This window comes from Ostrinia furnacalis, unplaced genomic scaffold (assembly GCF_004193835.3).
Source record: "Ostrinia furnacalis isolate ACB-3 unplaced genomic scaffold, ASM419383v2 OfSCF0216, whole genome shotgun sequence".
NCBI lineage: Eukaryota > Metazoa > Arthropoda > Insecta > Lepidoptera > Crambidae > Ostrinia > Ostrinia furnacalis.
In genome coordinates this window covers 1850868-1870166 of record NW_021130455.1, presented here as the reverse complement: position 1 = coordinate 1870166, position 19299 = coordinate 1850868, and the positions used below count along the sequence as shown (strand labels likewise).

Here is a 19299-nt window from a genome sequence, read left to right as displayed (position 1 = left end):
CAATATTAGACCACAAAAAATATTTTGATACTTCTGAGACTGGCCATGAAGTCTCGTCTCGGTCTCGTGTCTTTTTTCCGAGACTGGACGCCCTAACAATCTGACGTATCCATGTGGACAAAAGCCCCAAATCTCTTGGAGGAAGCTCTTGGCCTATATCACATCTGATGGAAAGGGATGATCAGGCCGAAGGTAAGCAAGCGTCTATCTTACCTCCAAGAGCGGGCACACAACAATGCTTTTAAAATTAATGCTGTTATGCTTATGGTGATAGACTTAGGTGAGATGGTGCAAGCTAGACAGGTGGACTTAGGCTGCGTTTCCACCAGAGATGAGTGAGGATGACGATAACGAGGCGCGCACATCTCTAGTGGAAACGCAGCCTTAGAAAACAGCTCTGCTGCCAACCTAAAAAAATAGAGCAGAAAATCGATCCCGGATCTTCTGGGTCTTATCACTATACCATAGAGACGGTTGAGACTTGTTTAATGTTGTTGTTGGGGTCAACTTCGCATAAAGATATAAGGTATAATTGTGCGAGACATTATGTGATATCACGTTCGGCTCTATTACAATATTTGGGATGAATGCGCCTTATGTTGAGAATCACTGGCATATCCTGGGGTCCCTTAATCGCCGGAGCGTTTCGGTGATGCTTTAAAATTACTATTGCATGTCTTGGTGGTCCATTATGTCAGTTTAAAGGGGTTTTAATAGCTTTCCATAGTGTGGGTTAAAATAATAACATTTGTAATGAAGTTCAACCGGGTATAATGATTGTATTTCCTACGGTCGTAACGTAAACTAGCAAAACGTTTAAAAACTGTTTATTTATTTATTTAAAAGTTCTTCGTGAGCTCTACCAAACGGTATAATATTATAGGTTACAGAGTAAACTGGATCTATCCTAAAATTAATTGTTTCCAGCTTCCATACATTTAGTATAGCCACGTGGCACTCATATCCCTTGATATACCATAGCAAGTAAAGCCTAAAACCAAAGAAAGAGTAATGTAGTAATTTTATTTTTACATTTATTTAATTTATACGGAATCCGTGGAACCGTAACTCATTTGAATGTGTTTCATGGCGCCATATTACTTTTACGGTGTCGATAAGCTATTATTATGAATCAAGTATGATAAAATATTATTATGATTCAGCCTTTTATTACATATTTGTAATAAAAGATTTAAGAGCGAGCCTTAAGTTACTCGTTCTGTTATCAATAAGAAGAAAAATAGAAAATGACTTAAAAAAGTTAAAAAGTATTAACTACTTCGCTGTAAAAATATTAGTTATCCTGGCGAAAAGCGAATTTAAGCTTTCCTATAAACTAGTATCGTAGTTCGTTCGTTCATTCGTTTCAGCCAAATGACGTCCACTGCTAGACAAAGGCCTTCCCCAAGGCTTTCCATAATGAACGGTCCTGCGCTGCCCGCATCCAGGCTCTTCCCGCGACCTATACTAGATCATCGGTCCATCTAGTAGGTCCTAGTTGTCTAGAATTGCTAAAATCAAGTGGCAGTGGGCGGGGCACATAGCTCGTAGAGACGATGGCCGTTGGCGCAGAAAGGTTCTCGAGTGGTGACCGCAGTCTGGAAGACGTAGCGTGGGCAGACGATTCATTATTGTTTTTTAAATCAACTCAAAAATCTAGCACGATTCGCAAATTCTCGAACGAAACCCTGGAACTTATTACCCACAAGTTGTCTTATCGGCTATCTATTGTTTACGACGCTACGCACGCATCGATAAAATATTACCGCAGTGACGTCACTTTACTACTTCGAGACGGTGACGTAACCTTTTACGTTCGCCGTTTATTCGGATTTTAGTCGGATCTCATTATTAACATAAAGTGACATGTAGTCTTTGTAACCATATCCTGTTAAGGCACTCATCTACATTTTTCGTAGGTGTATGTTTGGATAGGATATTTTTATAAATAAATAATTTATTCCACGATGGGGCCTAAAAGCTGTTAAGTGTTGGGCTATTTTTATTTTGTATCTAGTCCGTAAATGTAGACTGTTCATCTTAATATCGTGCGTTGGTAATAAACTAAATAAAATGCATAATTTATGTTAAGTCTGTTTTAAATTTGTCTATTCGTGACAGAAATTCCTAATCCATGCGGTTAAAGCCGCGGGGAAAGCTTGTACCATAACATTTACGTGCATTCTAGTCACGTAATTATTACCCGGATGAAAATAAAAAAAATCTAACAATCATAATTTCATGCAATTCTAAAAATTAACTTCACATCCTTTAACCCTTTATACGTCAAATATTCCACCATAACTTGAACCTTATTCACTTACCATAAGATCCAAAAGCTTAGTGTAAATCCTGCATCAATATTCTTCCCTTGTCTCGAACAAGGATGTCTCCATAAGACGCGACTGCATCATTATACAGCGATTGTATTGTGACGTCATCCGCTATAAACAGCTGTTGCATCAATTAAAGTAACGTTAATTATCCGTGGGAACGAGGTTTGTACAGTCTACTGTCTACGGCACATCAAATTATTATACTTTTTTTGTTGCAAAATTGAAACTGTTAAAAATAGTACCCACTGTTTGTGATGTATGTAGTCTGTACAAGCTTTGTAAATACACCACTAAATTTTAATCACCGAAAAAAAAAATCTGGGTAATGAGTTATTGATACTGATTCCATTTGTGCAAAAAAAAAAAGTAAAATAAAGTGACTCAAAATATCCTCCTAAAATTGGTAATTTATTGACACACGCGTCGCTAGCACTATTTACGTACGATAATGTAACACTTATTAGAATTCAAAATGATCTAAATTAGCTATGTATGTAATAATAACACTGGAAGCGTGGTCGAGGCGTGAGCGAGACAGATAGATCGATGCAACGTGCGAGCGCGTACGACTACTCTAGCGAGCAGCGGAGTGACCCAGCTGTGACGCGTAAAATATGGACTAAAGAAAATGTCATAAAAAAATTAACTTTACGAAAAACATTTATTTTTCTTTTGCTTTAAATTTTTCACACATTTCTACATAACCTGTTAAAATTTTTTCGGTGATAAAAATTTAGTGGTGTATAAACTTTATTGCAATAAATATAATACGGGGTGTTTGGCGGAAGGTTAGATAAACTTCGTGGGTGTATGTATGTATAGGTAAGGTCATTTTAAGAATACGAGTTCGCCCATTTTGACCCTAAGTGAGCTACTTTTTTTTAATTGATATTTTTATTAATGTTTTTCCGAAATTTAACCTAAAAACTCCTTAAATTTTTTTCTCGCGTGTTTTCAACCAATTTTTTTATTTGGTATTAATAATAATAATAAGCCAGCCGACATCAGCACAACCGCAAGAACAAAACGCAACCTTTTTATCGGGATCGCACTTGGCTTAGGCCCGTGCTTTCCTTTGATACCAGCCTAGAGCTGAGACACTAAAGTGTAAACCGAGAATAATAATAATAATATCATTTATTTCAGATAAACAGTATCCATATGGGTATTAATATCGAATGTGTCTTTATAGTCAAACAAAATAAATTTCACATCCAGATAATGATTGGATAACTAGTTACGAGCCGCCAAAGTTTAACAAAAGTACAAACCACGATAAAAAATTCAACTCAGAATTCGATTTAAAAAAAAAATGAATGGCGATAATGGATTGACAATGATTTTAAAAACATCTCTAACTTTTCAAAATCAAAAAAATCAAAATCAAAAAGAAAAATATTTATTCAGTTTAGACCACAAGTGGCACTTATGACTTATACTTTCTTCTTTCTAATGATATATTTGATTTCTAACAGATCCCTTTCCTTTGTCAACAGGAGCACCACCTCCAGAGGGCGATATCAGGCACGGGGCTCATAATACCAACACCAGAGGTGTGCGAAGTCACCGACCTCGGGTTCTACGAGCGATGCTACCCGCCGGACTACAAGATGCCCAAACAGCACATACACATGCAGCGTGAGTACTGTATTGTTTTATTATGCAGGATTACGGTACGGAGATGTAGCGGGTGACTCGTTTTTGGGAGTAAAGCCTGGTCCGTGAGCACGTAGAATTTTGTCCAATGACCCCAAGCTAACCATCCTTATCGCTCGCGCGTAATTATATTGCTGTCGCGACTGTACGACGGGCGCCCGCAGTGAGTGTGCGAGCGCACCAGGCTTTAGTTCTTTGCGCGATCAAGAGATGGCGCTGGTTGTATGTTAGATCGCGATAGTGTAGTGATCGAAATTTTTAGCTAAAGGAAAATTCAAAAAGAGGCGTGTGTGTAATCTTGTACTTGATAATATCTATTACATTTTTTACATAAAAGTGCTTGTTGCATTATTAAAAACTTTAAATCTACTTGACATTTAGTAGTTTTCAGCCATTCTTTGTAGTCTGTCATTGATATGTCGGTCTACCTACATACAATAACTATTAAGTAATCTTTGCCTCCACAAACAATATGCAAGTCGATTTCGACATTCAACTTCATCTGTCTCTCTTAAGATGTTGGCATCAGATAGAGACAGGTGGAAACAATTTATTAAAACCATTTTTTTCTGTTTACATCAGTGCTATTGCAATCTAATCTCCAAAACGAACAGTTCTAAACACATATTAGCATAACACATTGCCTCTGACTAATATTTTAGGCAAAACACTTAACATACAGTTGTACTGAAGACAGCACGTCAAGCTTAATACAGACAGAAGGATTTTAATCAGTTGTAATAGCGGTGATATTGCAACATAAATGTATAGTCTGACTGTACCACGCTAATTATACCTTCACACAAACCATACTGTGCCTTCGAGATGTCAATGTCACACTGAACGTGACGTAATAATGCTGTTAAGGTGTTAGCTAATTTATATTGCCACTGGAAGAGTTAGTTTCCACATAAACAAATAAAACAAGTAGAAGTCGGTCTTACACAAGAAGGGTTCTAAATACCATCCATCCATAGTATGTTACGTGCAAAATTAGTTGATATAAAATGTTTCATTTGAATTTAAACTTCATTGCATCGCGGCATCCAAATGATTACGTAGTGTAGTAAGTATATACTTTTTGTGTCCGTGACTGTACAGTCAGCGTCAAATAGTTCGTGACACCGAAAGTAGCCAAAAAGTTTGCAACACCTCTTGAATTTACTGGTCACTTTGGGTGGCACAAACTATTTGACGTCGACTGTACATGAATCCCTGGTATTTATGGAAAGGATGAAATTTAGTTTTAGAAAACAGTCATTATTGTCTGTCTTTACCTGGAGTCACTAAGGCTGAGTTGCACCATCTTACTTTGACTTTGACAAACGTCAGAAATCTGTCAATCTCCATACTAAAAGCACCGGTTATTGTTATTGTTATGGTTAAAATAAGGTGGTGCAACTCAGCCTGAATGAGGATGACGTGATTATAAAGGAAAATGTATATACTGTTAATTGTGAAAAATATAAAACGTTAAAATAGCGGTATCGTTATAGCCAATGAGCTGCTGTCATAGTGACATTGACGTATTGTCAATGTCACGCGAGAATCAAACATCAGAATAGAGAGACGCGCGGAGACGACTCCGCGCGCTTTTGTGCTAAGTGATGAATTGTATCTAAATTAAGGCAATATAATGTGAAAGTTAAGTATCCAGTGTTTTATTTATGAGAATAGATCGACCGGCCTCTAATACACTCGCGAGCAAAAGTATGGAATCACTTACATGAAGTTGTTTCCACGCGATCTTGTGTACTAACGAATTTGTTAGGAACAAAAAAAGTGGCACCATTTTAAAGATTAAACTTTTATCTTTAAATTGATACCAAATTCATTTAAATCACACCAGTATTTAAAAAGATATCCCGGCTGATGTGAAGAAGTAACGAAAAAGACATGTATCAACTGTTTGATACGTCGCGAGTTGCGGCCTATTTACCCCCTATAAAAGCACGCGTTTTCGGATTTTTGCTTTCACACGTTGATTCATACACATCTCCGCTTCTTTTGACACTTTACCTGGGATTCTACACTTTCAGAAGCAGCACAAATCGTTGCACTATTGCAAGAAAGGCTCAGCCAGCGGGCTGTCGCACGTCAGCGCCACATAAGCCAGTCCTGGGTTTCGAAAGTTTAGTCAAATTCTATTGCTTATATCTTAGACAAACTGTCTACTCGCTAACAGCTATCCTACGAACATTTTTGAGCTCTTGCTGGACGTCGATTCCAGTCAAATGACGATTTCATAGAGAGGTTGACATGAAAAAACGGTCTTCCCTCTGCGATGTGCACCGGCGCTGTTCAGTACTTGGTCTCGGGATAAAGCCATCAGTCTCCCGAAAGCGTCTTAAAACTTTCGAAACCCAGGACTGGCTTATGTGGCGCTGACGTGCGACAGCCCGCTGGCTGAGCCCTTCTTGCAATAGTGCAACGATTTGTGCTGCTTCTGAAGGTGTAGAATCCCAGGTGAAGTGTCAAAAGAAGCAGAGATGTGTATGAATCAACGTGTGAAAGCAAAAATCCGAAAACGCGTGCTTTTATAGGGGGTAAATAGGCCGCAACTCGCGACGTATCAAACAGTTGATACATGTCTTTTTCGTTACTTCTTCACATCAGCCGGGATATCTTTTTAAATACTGGTGTGATTTAAATGAATTTGGTATCAATTTAAAGATAAAAGTTTAATCTTTAAAATGGTGCCACTTTTTTTGTTCCTAACAAATTCGTAAGTACACAAGATCGCGTGGAAACAACTTCATGTAAGTGATTCCATACTTTTGCTCGCGAGTGTAGTTCAGAAGTGGGATCTGAAACCTATGATAGTAACGTGATTTCAAAGTGTTCCAGGTGACCAATGTTTCGTGTTATTTTTCACGAATGTTATCACAAAACGCCCACGATTCTATGGTTCTAATTGAATATGATGAAGAGAGAATGTCATGGAAACCACGCTGACAAAGGGGTGAGATGCAGAAAAGTATTTAAGTACGAGAAATGATGACGCAAATTATGAAGATACTCCCTCCGTAACTTGTCTTGTGGTCACGTACCTAAGTGGTGAACAATTTGACTAACGATGGCCCCAGAGCAGATGTGGTGACTTATCTGTCTGCGGGTTGGCCCTGTGGTGAGCAAATCAGTCAAGCACAATACCAGAGTGAAGCCTAACACTGAGCAAGGGTACTCCACATAAGTGATTTGGAGTTGGACTGAAGGTAATGCAATACAAAAGGCATCAGCTGTGATATTTGGTGAGTGAAAATGCAATACAAAAGGGCATCAGCTGTGATATTTGGTGAGTTGAATTAATGTTTTATTGCAAGGGTTGAGTTGAGACTAGCAGTGCCACTGCGGCTTGGTTGTTTAACTGTGCTTATTCTTGTCATTGGCATGAAATAGCATACAATTAACTTGAGTGTGAACTGATTGTAATAATAAATTGGCTACAGTCTACTGCTAGACTTTAGAACTTCCCAACTGCCGCTAACAGTCTTAAGCAAAAAGTTATTATTAATAATGGTGAATAAGAGAGTTATGTGTTTGAATAGAAATAAATGCTTATCATTGGTCATTAGCATTGGCCTATTGTGTGGTATACTGCTGTACTGTGCGAAAGTTAGCTATTTACCCGACTGCGCCAGAAGGAGGGTTATGTTTTTGAATAATGGTATCAACAGAGCAAAGTACTAGCAGTGATCAAATAAAGTTTATATTGGTGATGATTGTTTTGTGTGCTTCCCTGTAATGACTGGGTTAACAACAGATACTTGAATATGAAGACAAGTACTCTGCCTTCAAGATTTATGCCGGTTCCTAGCCCACGAACATACAGTCCACTGCTCATCAACAGTGAGGGTTCTTTCCATTCTTGGAAGTAGAATGGGTTACAGTTCTATGATTTGGAGTTTATCGGAACCAATAAGTTGTATTTTTGTGGTGGTTGAACAAACCTGATAGAAACCTTGGATAAAGGCCTAATTGGGCATCAAAGGATGAGTTTCTTCGGTGGTAACATTTTGGGCATATGAGCTATGGTGCCTAGATTAAGATGGCATGTGTGTAATCGACATTATTGTCATTATTGGAGCAGCTGATTCTAAAATATTGAACGAAGAGATAATTATGATAGCGTCTGTATGACCATTGGCGTGGCGCTACTGATTGAGGAGCACGCTGAGCTTCTAGATGATATGGATGTGCTGTGTAATGATGACATAGATGTACTGTGTGATGATGATATAGATGTACTGTGTGATGATATAGATGTACCGTGTGACGATGATATAGATGTATTGTGTGATGATTTCTCGTTTCAGCAGAACCAAAGGTGGTCAGCGTGTGGTGCGAATGGTGGTGGAGATGGCAGAGTGGATCTAGCCAGGTGCTCAGCTGGATCCCAATACGAGGCGTCAAGTGTGCCATGAGCAGACCTTCGAGGGCGAAGGAATTGCAGGAAGGCCGAACTGTTAATTGTGAAAAATATAAAACGTTAAAATAGCGGTATCGTTATAGCCAATGAGCTGCTGTCATAGTGACATTGACGTATTGTCAATGTCACGCGAGAATCAAACATCAGAATAGAGAGACGCGCGGAGACGACTCCGCGCGCTTTTGTGCTAAGTGATGAATTGTATCTAAATTAAGGCAATATAATGTGAAAGTTAAGTATCCAGTGTTTTATTTATGAGAATAGATCGACCGGCCTCTAATAATACTATGGGCCACATTTCCAGCTTACCCATTTCTGGCTACCTATGTCGTCTCGTTCTATCGCAAATAATCGCCCATTGATGAGAGCGAGAAAACAAACGGAAATGGGTAGCTGGAACTGTAGCCCACTGTACCTGCTTATTACATTCATTCATTCTATTTACAATATACATCGTTCGTGTAGGAAAATTAATTAGTTTCTATAAAAAATCACATACAAAAACTCTAAGTATGAGGAAAACTACATCTTTGTGAAAAGACAAAGCAACTGATTTTTAAACACGTTTAAAGCAATTTTCAGCAACTCTATTCCATTGTAATAAGGTCACGCATCCTGCCAAAACGTTTTGCAATGCGAATCGGATTCAGAATAATGTCCCCCCTCTTGTAATCGGAAACGAATGCGGTGACGCACTGGCCGTATTTTATATTCAATTATGTGCATGTACGGATGATGCAATGTGGATATTTGGATGTGAAATCTTCGTTTTTCATGCTTTACGAAGATTCTAGATTACCATTTTTTTTTTAACCCCAAAAAGTGGCTAGAAGTAGCTACGAGACTATTCCCACCTCTCGTTCCCACCGCTGCAACTCCTGTGTAGCCAGGATCTACAGCTTGACCGCCAATAAAACCCAACCAGTTAAGGTCAAGTTTGTCCGGGGGGGAAAGTTAAACTGTAACATAATAGTAGCACATGAGATAGTGTAATATGATAGTTGTAGCTTGGTCAATTACTCAAAAGTGTCTTATTTTAATGTACATATAAACAATAATATTGTAGTTTTACCTTAATCTGTACAGAAGTTTTGCATGAAAGAGTAACGCCCGTATTCACAAACGATGCTTGCTTAAGTGAAGCAGCAAATCGAACGCTCAGCGTTGAATAGAGCTCTGTGATTGGTTCGTGTGTCGCCCTGTGCGTCCACGCGCACTTTGAGACCTCATAGTAATGTTTGTGAATACGGGCGTAACAATCATACAAACTTTAACATTTATAATATTCGTAGGATTAGTGTGAAAGGAATATTAATAGGATAGGAAGATAATAAAACGATTGTCTCCCTCAGAAACCTTTATTCACAAAGCAATAAAACTCACAATCGCGCGCCCTCATTGTTCCACGTTAACATTGAACCCGAGTTAGATTCGTATAAATTTTCGCGTTCGAAAGGATTACGTTCACTATTGCAGGTGGATTTGAGTGGGATTAATTTCGCAGGTGCATCCGCCATTTGTTATGATATAATTCGCTTTATACGGGGCGTTCGATTCGATTGATATTCAAAAGTGTCTCCTACTACATATTTGATTTTAACTAATTCCGAGACCCAGTAACATTCTCCTAGGCCTATTGATCACGGGTCTTACACTATGTATATGCATGAATAAAGTTCGCCTTATGTACCTACCAATTATATGGCATTAAACCTTAAATAATAATGTAAGTAAATGAACTTCCTATCAATGATGAGAACAAGTGAATTTAAAAGTTATGTGTAAAATAGCTCCTTTTGAAATTTTATAAAATGCAACAGCATTTACCCTGATGTGCTGGGGTCATCCATACGAAAATTCATGTTCATTTCATAATGAATTCAACTTATCGAAATGCAAATGGTCATCACTTATGGCTATATTTCACCGGGACACCATGTCCCGGTGAAATATAGCCCTTAGTTACGTATGTGTGGATCTAACACGAATATTTGCACTTAAGAGCAAAATGACGATTTGTAAGAACTATTTATTAGTCTAAACAAATAAAGAAATTTTGACTTTGACTTTGATAGTTAGGTACTTTCATTTCACTTCAAATAGAACAGCACATTACTTTTCCCAAACTGTTATTCTAGGAACTAAGTTAATAATCACCCTGTATAGGGGTAGGTAAGTGCTACAAACGCTCGCGGCTTTGTCTGCACTCAGAATCATATTCCACCCTCGCCTATAGGTTGAATTTTAAAATCCCCTTCGTTAGTGTGTGTAGTGGCTGTTTGAAAGGGTTGCACTTGCTCAAATGTATGTTATTATTATGAATACTACTCTAGAAAGGGGCGCTACTAAAGGGATCTTTTGCGAAGGTCCACACAGACCCTGACCACATAAGCAGTAGAATACGCGTAAAAGTTTAAGGCCCGATACGACCAAACTTTTATCCGAGAATAACTCCTGGTATAACTGGCACATCGACAGTTTCAGTATGGGAAATATGTCAAAACTGACGATTTATTCTGAGATTAATATTTACTCTTGTTTGGTCGAATCCACCCTAAGTAGTTCAAGTTTTTATACCTAGATGGCCTCTGGCGCTGGAACCCTTTTACAATACTATAGTCTGAAATCTAGCATTGTTTGTATGTGTCTTGTCTGGATATTGAACTGTCATTAGTTTATCTCTCATTTAAAGAATACAACTCTTAATTCACTAGTGGTAGAGGATCATGTAGGAAATGAAACAGAGTATCAAATGATACTATTTTATTTTCAGCTAGCGGTTTTTCCAATACTTCTTGTAAAATGTAAATATACAAGCGTTTTTGAACAAAAAAGTTGGCCTGATGCAGATGTGTTGTCGACTCTACAAACTAAACTAGTTTATCTAAATATGACTGACTAACTGACTGACATAGTGATCTATCAACGCACAGCCCAAACCACTGGACCGATCGGGTTGAAATTTGGCATGCAGGTAGATGTTATGGCGTAGGCATCCGCTAAGAAAGGTTTTTACGAAACTCCACCCCTAAGGGGGTAAAACGGGATCCACGCGTACGAAGTCGCGGGCGGCCGCTAGTTATAAAATATAACAAACATAAACGAAATACATTCAAAATACAACGTTGCGAATGTATTTTCAAGTGGACTTAGTTGTTCGCACACAACTTTGTAGTTTATTGCTTCACGCTGAAAGCTTAAAGTTGTATGCACAGAGATAAAGCTGTCCATTAAGAGCTTTCGAATAAATGTTATATTTTATTAATCTTTTCCCGGAATAGAGCTTTGAGCATTGCATATTGGATTTTCAAGCGTTACGATATTAAAATACAACTAATTATGAAAGATAATGAGGATTTTAACGAGCTCTGCGAAATATAAATCCAAATAGCATATAATTTTATGGTAATTTTAAGATTTAATTGAAGCAATTGAACTCTAGACTTTTTCTTGATAGCTATTATGGTTTCTTTTTTGTTGAACGCCTAAAAAGAAGAAACATGAAATATTGAGAACTAATTTGCAGACATATTATTTTAAGCTAGCAATATACAAAATCTTTATAAGCTGCCAGCCACGTGGCTCAATAAGACCGAGCTTGCTCTCCAAAGTATGATCTATTGGTTGTTGATCAAGTCTTCAAGGCCCTAATCAAACTGGGAAACATCTATTTCTACTTTGTCGTGAGATGAAAATTGAAAACCACTGGGAATTGAACCCGGGAGCTATGGTCACTACTGCAGTATCAACCGTTTGACCACCCTGTGACGGTAATATCGTATTCACACACTGTATTAAATTTCCTCAATGTCAAATTCATAAGGGAATCCACTTTAATATGCTGAAAGCTGCGCGCACATTGAAATTTTTCCCAACAAAAGGGAAAATTGTTACGAATAATAATGTACTATACTGTACACTTGCATAAGAGGGTGACCACGCGATCGGATGACAATCCGGACAAGATTGGACGGCAGAACGTAAAAAAGTAGTGACATATTTACTGCTGAACTCTCGTTCCAGCCCATATTGTGCCGAAGTGGTGGTAGGGCAAGCGTCCAGGAAAGGGCTGTTCGTGAAAATGTTACTGTTAAAACACGTACATTCTACTAAACGGGCTCCTGCAAAAAACAGGATGTCTCCGTGAGAAAGAACCCGAATAACAATTCGCGAAAACTGCTCTCTGCTGAGAAGTTATGTCCTGCTAAAAGTGTGTCAGCATCTGGCCACCGTACGAAAGCCATATGCCATCAACAGCTGTGCGTCGGAACGCTTCCGCCACCTGTATTGTGCGGGCGAAGTCCGATCGCTACTATTGTGCAGAACTTGAACTATTGGGCTTTAGAGTGACTGGAATTATGAAGTAATTGAGTTATAAATAGGTAACGGGACTATTCCCACCTCTCGTTCCCACCGCTGCAACTCCTGTGTAACCAGGATCTACAGCTTGACCGCCAATAAAAACCCAACCAGTGAAAGTCAAGTTTGTCCCGGGGGAAAGTTAAACTGTAATTGGACCCGCAACGAACTATCGAACTCCTCCTATGTCCTTCTGATTAATTACAAGGACATAGGAGGAGTTCGAAGTAAGGTTCGATATCCCTCCATTGCAAAGCGGATGACAGGTGACAAATAAAGGTGACAAGTATAAATCTTCTGCTCATGGAGACACCTTTTTCCTCTACTTTCCGCTCCACGTATGTTTAAAGCTAGAAATCTTTGAATAACTATATTTTTCAATAATTTCGAGAGCCATAAGTTCTCTAAATTATCGTTTTGAGCTGGGCATACGAAAGTAATAAACTTTCGTATGCCCAGCTCTCTTCTGTCACTTAATATGTTAATATTACCATTTCATTCTTTTCATTGATCCTGCAATTTTTTTTTTTGCAAAATAGCACTTATACTATCAGATGCCGCAATGTTCAGCTTTGACGTACTATCTGTCTTTACCTACAGCACATAGAATGACGTCATTATTGTTATTCCAATCTACATCTTTTTAATTAGAAACATTTCCATAAAATAAAACCTATTTCATCAAAGACATTTAGGTTCAATACAGTAAAGTATTAGAAACGTGATTCCTTAGAAATTCAATATTCTATCCACTCATTGTTTCTGATGGAACGAACTATTTTGGTCCGTAGCGACTGTTTTATTGGCTTCGTATTTATTAAGTAAAACTTTTGTAATAAAGCTTGAGTCATAAAATCTGGGGGCACGGCAGTGCCCCCACCAAGTCGAGCAAATAAGCGGCACGGCCGTACCATCCTTTTCTCGAAGCAATTCAGGCCATTTTCGACCGCCTGTAACTTCGTTGTGGATAAAACTAGAAGGCTGAATTTTCATTAGCTATGCAGGCATTGTAAAGACACGGTATATTTAAAATTTCATTCAATTTGAACCAGTAGTTTAAGAATTATAACGGGTCAAAGTTACTTAATTTTGTCACTCACTGACTCACTGACTCACTGACTGACTCACCGATCATCAAAATTCTAAGGCACTTCTAGCAGACCTAGAAGCTTCAAATTTGGAATATAAGTAGTGTTTGGTGTATGAATCAAGGAAAAACTAAAATATTTGGGGGCACGGTAGTGCAACCGCCAAGTCGAGTAAAATTTTTCAATTTCGGTCCAGTTTTCTAGATACATAACTGCTGTCTACAAAATACAAAAATAAATGAAATCCCATCAAAAACAATACTTGTCAAAAAAACCAAGTCTCGCAACTCAGTTGTTCTACGGTAAAAAGTTGTGAGATCCATGTAATACCAAGTCCAGGCCAGGAAATCTTTAACGTTTTACATAAATATATTGACTTGGCCATCGCATGAAAACACGTGTAAATTAAATTATTTAGTGCGATGGCCAAGTCAATAATTTATGTAAAACGTTAAAGATTTCCTGGCCTGGACTTGGTATTACATGGATCTCACAACTTTTTACCGTAGAACAACTGAGTTGCGAGACTTGGTTTTTTTGACAAGTATTGTTTTTGATGGGATTGTTGTTTACTCGATGGGCATGGTAAATATAATAATAATTTAAGTAAAAATACATATGTAGGTATTGTAACAATTGCGAATCAGTTTAGTTTTGGCTTAGAGATTGTATCTTAGACTAGTAAGTAGTTAAAATTAATTACCAAGGACCTGAGCCCCAGCTAGAGAGACTATAATATAATTATAAGATAAGGGCTACCTTTTTCTTTTTTTATATTTACTATATTTGACGTTCATAAGTGCCACTTGTGGTCTAAACTGAATAAATATTTTTGATTTTGATTTTTTTATCCTCAAAAAATTACTAATATCCCTGTTAACCCCTCCAAGTAGCAAGGATTTCTTTTGTGACAAATAGAATAGAAGCCATTGTCAGTCACATCTCAGTTTTTACAATTTCTTTAAATAATATTTGCATGATACATATTTTTGATGGCTAGGTAGGTAATCATATTTTTGTTATTTTCGATCCTGTACACCCTATTTAAATGTAAATAATATATTTCTGTTTATTCCAAAATTCATCTAAATAAGTAGTTTTGATGGGAAATATTTAACGTGAGTTACTTTCGCGTTTCTAATATTAGTAAGTATAGATATTTGCAAATATTGTATTGCGAAACCAACTGGATGGTATTTAGATTGAAAACGCTGGAGTAGGAAATTGATATTGCGGTTAGCTTGGAAATGGGACTGAATAGTATCTATTTGTTACAATCAGGGTTGTCAACTCTGTTCTTTAATGTAGAAATCTAAAATATAACTCAAAGGTGACTGACTGACATAGTGATCTATCAACGCACAGCCCAAACCACTGGACGGATCGGGCTGAAATTTGGCATGCAGGTAGATGTTATGACGTAGGCATCCGCTAAGAAAGGATTTTACGAAACTCCAACCCTAAGGGTAAAACGGGATCCACGCGTACGAAGTCGCGGGCGGCCGCTAGTAAATAAATAAAGAAGCTTTACGGAAGTGTGATATTGGCTAAACTAAAAGAGCTTTATTTTGCACAGGGCTATTTTTCAAGAAACATAATTATAGAGTGACTAGCTGAAAATATTTTAATTGAAGCCTATGATCATTAGGGATTCTAATGGTGAAATAATTTTTCAAATTAATTCAGTAGTTTCAAAGCCTACTCAATATAAACAATCAATCTTTCTATATTTCATTAGGATCCTAACTGGTGAAAGAATTTTTCAATTCGGTACACTAGTTTTGGAGCCTATTCAATACAATCAAATCGTTCTAAAAAAGGAATTATAGCATTACCAACCCTGTCTATAACATAATAAGATACTCGATATTATCTCACCGTTCCTGGAAAATCGTCTGCCCATTAGCAAGGCAACGCCATCTGCGGCAACAAGCGATCGTTGTTCCAAACAGAATGCTACTTTGTTTAGTTTTTACTTTGCTTTTTAGGTTAAACGTATCGCGTTACTAAAGGTGCTCGCAGATTGGGTTGTTTCTTTGTAATGTTAGTAAGGTATCTTTGTATTATCTTTTTTGTCGTGAAATCTTAGGTGTTGTTGTTTTAAGTGTGCAGCAGGACCTACCACTAAATGAAAAGTTTCAATTTAATTTCTATTAATCAATACAAGATAAATAATTGTAATATCACATGTATTACAAAAAGAGATGGTCCGAAAAAACCCAGAACTTATAATGCACATTTTACCCCACATCGAAAGTTCAATGTAGAAATCAATGGGGTATAGAATTTATAGACTGACAAAGTTTTTAATTCATAAATTGTGGACCCTGTCTTTTGTAAAAATTTACATTAATTTATTAATTTTAATTACCAAACCATGCGGCTTGCGTTAGCAAACTATGACACAAAACTACATTATTCTAGGCTCATTGATTGGCTAACCGCTAATTAATTATTACAAGTCAATTAAGGCAAATATGTGCAAGCAATCAAACTGGTTTAATTTCATTATATTGTATTAGCTTTCCGCCCGCGGTTTCGCCCGCGTGGAATTTTGTTTGTCACAAAAACTATCGCGCGCGTCCCTGTTTCAAAAAGGAAAAAACCTCAGATCATAGAAAGAGAATAGATATGAAGTCGCGCGTAACTACAACGAGAACCAGTGTCCCCACATTTCCCCCACCACAGCTCCCACACACACATTCAACTGTGTAAAAACAAAGCGACTGAGAGTCTACGACAACATGTGCAACCGGCTTAAAAGTGCTGTGATTGGCCAGAAGGCGTGCCTTATGGCCAATCAATGGCCCCGTGACGTGACGCACACTTTGAAAAAAGCAATTAGAGAGAAGAAAGATAAAATGGAGTCGATAAGATATCGATACTTTAAATCCTGGGGGCAAGGCTCGAAATTGGTTTAAAAAATGCTTGTATGAAAACCTTTTTATTATTATACGTTATTATTATGTTCTTTAACTTTTTATTTATAAGCAAAATACCAATGGATTTGCAATACTTACATGTGGTAAATGACTTCATTGTTCCTGTAGTTCTTCGTTTCACTTATGTTATTGCACGTTACGACGCATTATCCAACAATATCGGAGAACATTTCCTCAGTACGACTGAATCGCGACTAACCTGGCGTCGCGGGCGATGTTCGTTTCTGGGCATATCGCGGAGACACGCGCCACGCCCCCGTTTCACATCTATTCCCTTCTATGATCTGAGGAAAAAACTATCCTATTGTCCTTTCCCGGGACTCAAACTATCTCTGTGCCTTTCATCAAAATTGGTTCAGTGGTTTGGCGTGAAAGCAAGACAGACAGACAGAGTTACTTTCGCATTTATAATATTAGTATAGATTATCCACTGAGTTTGAGGTGAAATACTGCCATTTGTGGAGCATGTATGTGGTCATTCCGCGCGTCCGATGTCGCCCATTATTTGTCGCTCACAATGACCTATGAAACCGTTGTAGGGCTGGTAATATGGATTCATATGATAATACAAATTAAATCTAGGTAATTCACATCATTTTTCTCCAAAATGCCCATAAATTCCAGCTTCTAATTTCGCCCTAGTGTATCCTTCTTTCTTTTTATAAAAACTTACTAAAAATTTCAGTAGTTTCTGAGATCAGTCCTCTAACAAATATAATAAATACAGTGTTGCAGTGTGGTGGAGTGGAGAGCATTTTATCTAAACTATGCAGTAATGTTTTAATTTTTCTCCCTGAAAATTTCAACATGTAATGTTTAGCATGTGACTTTACCATTATTTGTCGTATTGTTCTACCATTATTTGTGGTATTTACTAATGTCAATGTATTATAATTATTTTATGCAAGCGGCAGCTGGTAACCCTGTCACCGACTTCCGAGCTATCACTCTTGTTCGACGCATAGCAATCAGAATGCTACATGTGGCCGATCTAGTTTGTGAGAGCCTTTAGTGTTTAGCGTATCCATTCTATCCATAACCTGATAGTGTGTTACTTAGCGTATAATGGCGCCCTTAACTTAATATAAAAAGTAAGTGTATCGTTGTATTCTGATTTAAATAGGTATTTGACCACTTTATACAAGCACAGTAAGTGCCTATTCACTATAGTCTTAAAGAGGCTGAGTAATCAGTAGATCACCAGATCATCGGTCCAACTAGCCTTCCCAAAGAAGGCGAAAGTATCGTCTTATATAATAAAGTTTTCTGGCTGGCCATTGCTAAATCACAGAAAGTTGTGCTTATACAGTGAAGACTTGATTTAGTAAGTCCTGATGAATGAGTTTTCGAATCAACTTTATAATGTCTTCAAGATATTCAGAAGCATTCACAAGAAATTGTATTTCCCCGCCTAATTAACAGGCAATATACTCACCTAATCAATTCCCGGGCTCCCATACACATGGCAACACTGGTGATAATTTGCCACTAAATTCGTGTATTCAACTCCACGGCACGTTCGCTGAATGCTCAAACATGTTCGCGGACTAAGAGTGGGGTGGAGTCGACGGGTGGCTGGATATTTAGGTGAATATAGAGTATTTCTATGTAATGTAACGTTCTTGCGAATGGACAATACAAGAAAAATGTGTTTGGTTCGTGACAGGGTGATATACTAGATATTTCATAGAGCGGCTCGTTGTTCTGTTACAAGTAAATGCTCTAGTTATACTCACCTTTTTATCACTAGCTTCTGCCTGCGGCTCCGTTTGCATTTTTTCTGTGGTGACTTGAGTTTGTTCCAGTGTCTTCTTTACCTACCATTTTATGTTTGTCTCGAAGCGCTGGCAAGGTTCAAAAATATGGAAATTGTAAAGAGGCTACCATTTTTTTTTCATTCACAAAATCTTTAAATCCTCATATCCCGATCGAATCTTTTGTTAAAGGTTAAATACTCGTATACTGTCGCCAATACGTAACCAACAGATTCCAATGCGCACACGTGCCAATGTCTCTCGCGTGACGTATGCATTCCGTGGATACTTACTTATTCTTAGTATTTCTTATTATCCATCTAATTTACTTGTGTTGATCAAAAAGTGAAATAAAATCTTCTTAGGGCCGATTCAACTAAACTTTTATCCGAAAATAACTGCTTGTATAACTGGCCACATTGACAGTTTCAGTATGGGAAATATGTCAAAATTTACTCTTGTTTGGTCGAATCCACCCTTAGTCGGACTGTCGGACACTTGTCAGAGTGATCGTGGTTGCGCTGCCATGACACCCCACCGGTGGGGTGTTACATATTCATTCCGAGGGTAGCTCCTGGCGATGTGCTTCCATTTCTGACGGTTAGAGACGTCGCGAGTACACTGGACCATGGTTGACTCCAGTAGCCTTTGTGATGGCGTCTATGCAGCGGGTTGGCGATCGACAGCGTGCCAACCCGCTGTCTCCATCTCCAAAACGTGACCAAAGAACTTCTG

General features: G+C 38.0%; 1 protein-coding gene across 1 annotated transcript in view; it reads left to right on the top strand.

Annotated features, from left to right (window-relative positions):
- LOC114357526 (dynein heavy chain 10, axonemal-like) overlaps positions 1-19299 on the top strand; it is a 61388-nt gene that overhangs the window by 3470 nt on the left and 38619 nt on the right. The window contains exons 2-3 of the mRNA XM_028311167.1: positions 3833-3974; positions 8309-8457. Coding sequence (XP_028166968.1) covers positions 3833-3974; positions 8309-8457 — 291 coding nt within the window. The remainder of the gene's footprint in view (positions 1-3832; positions 3975-8308; positions 8458-19299) is intronic.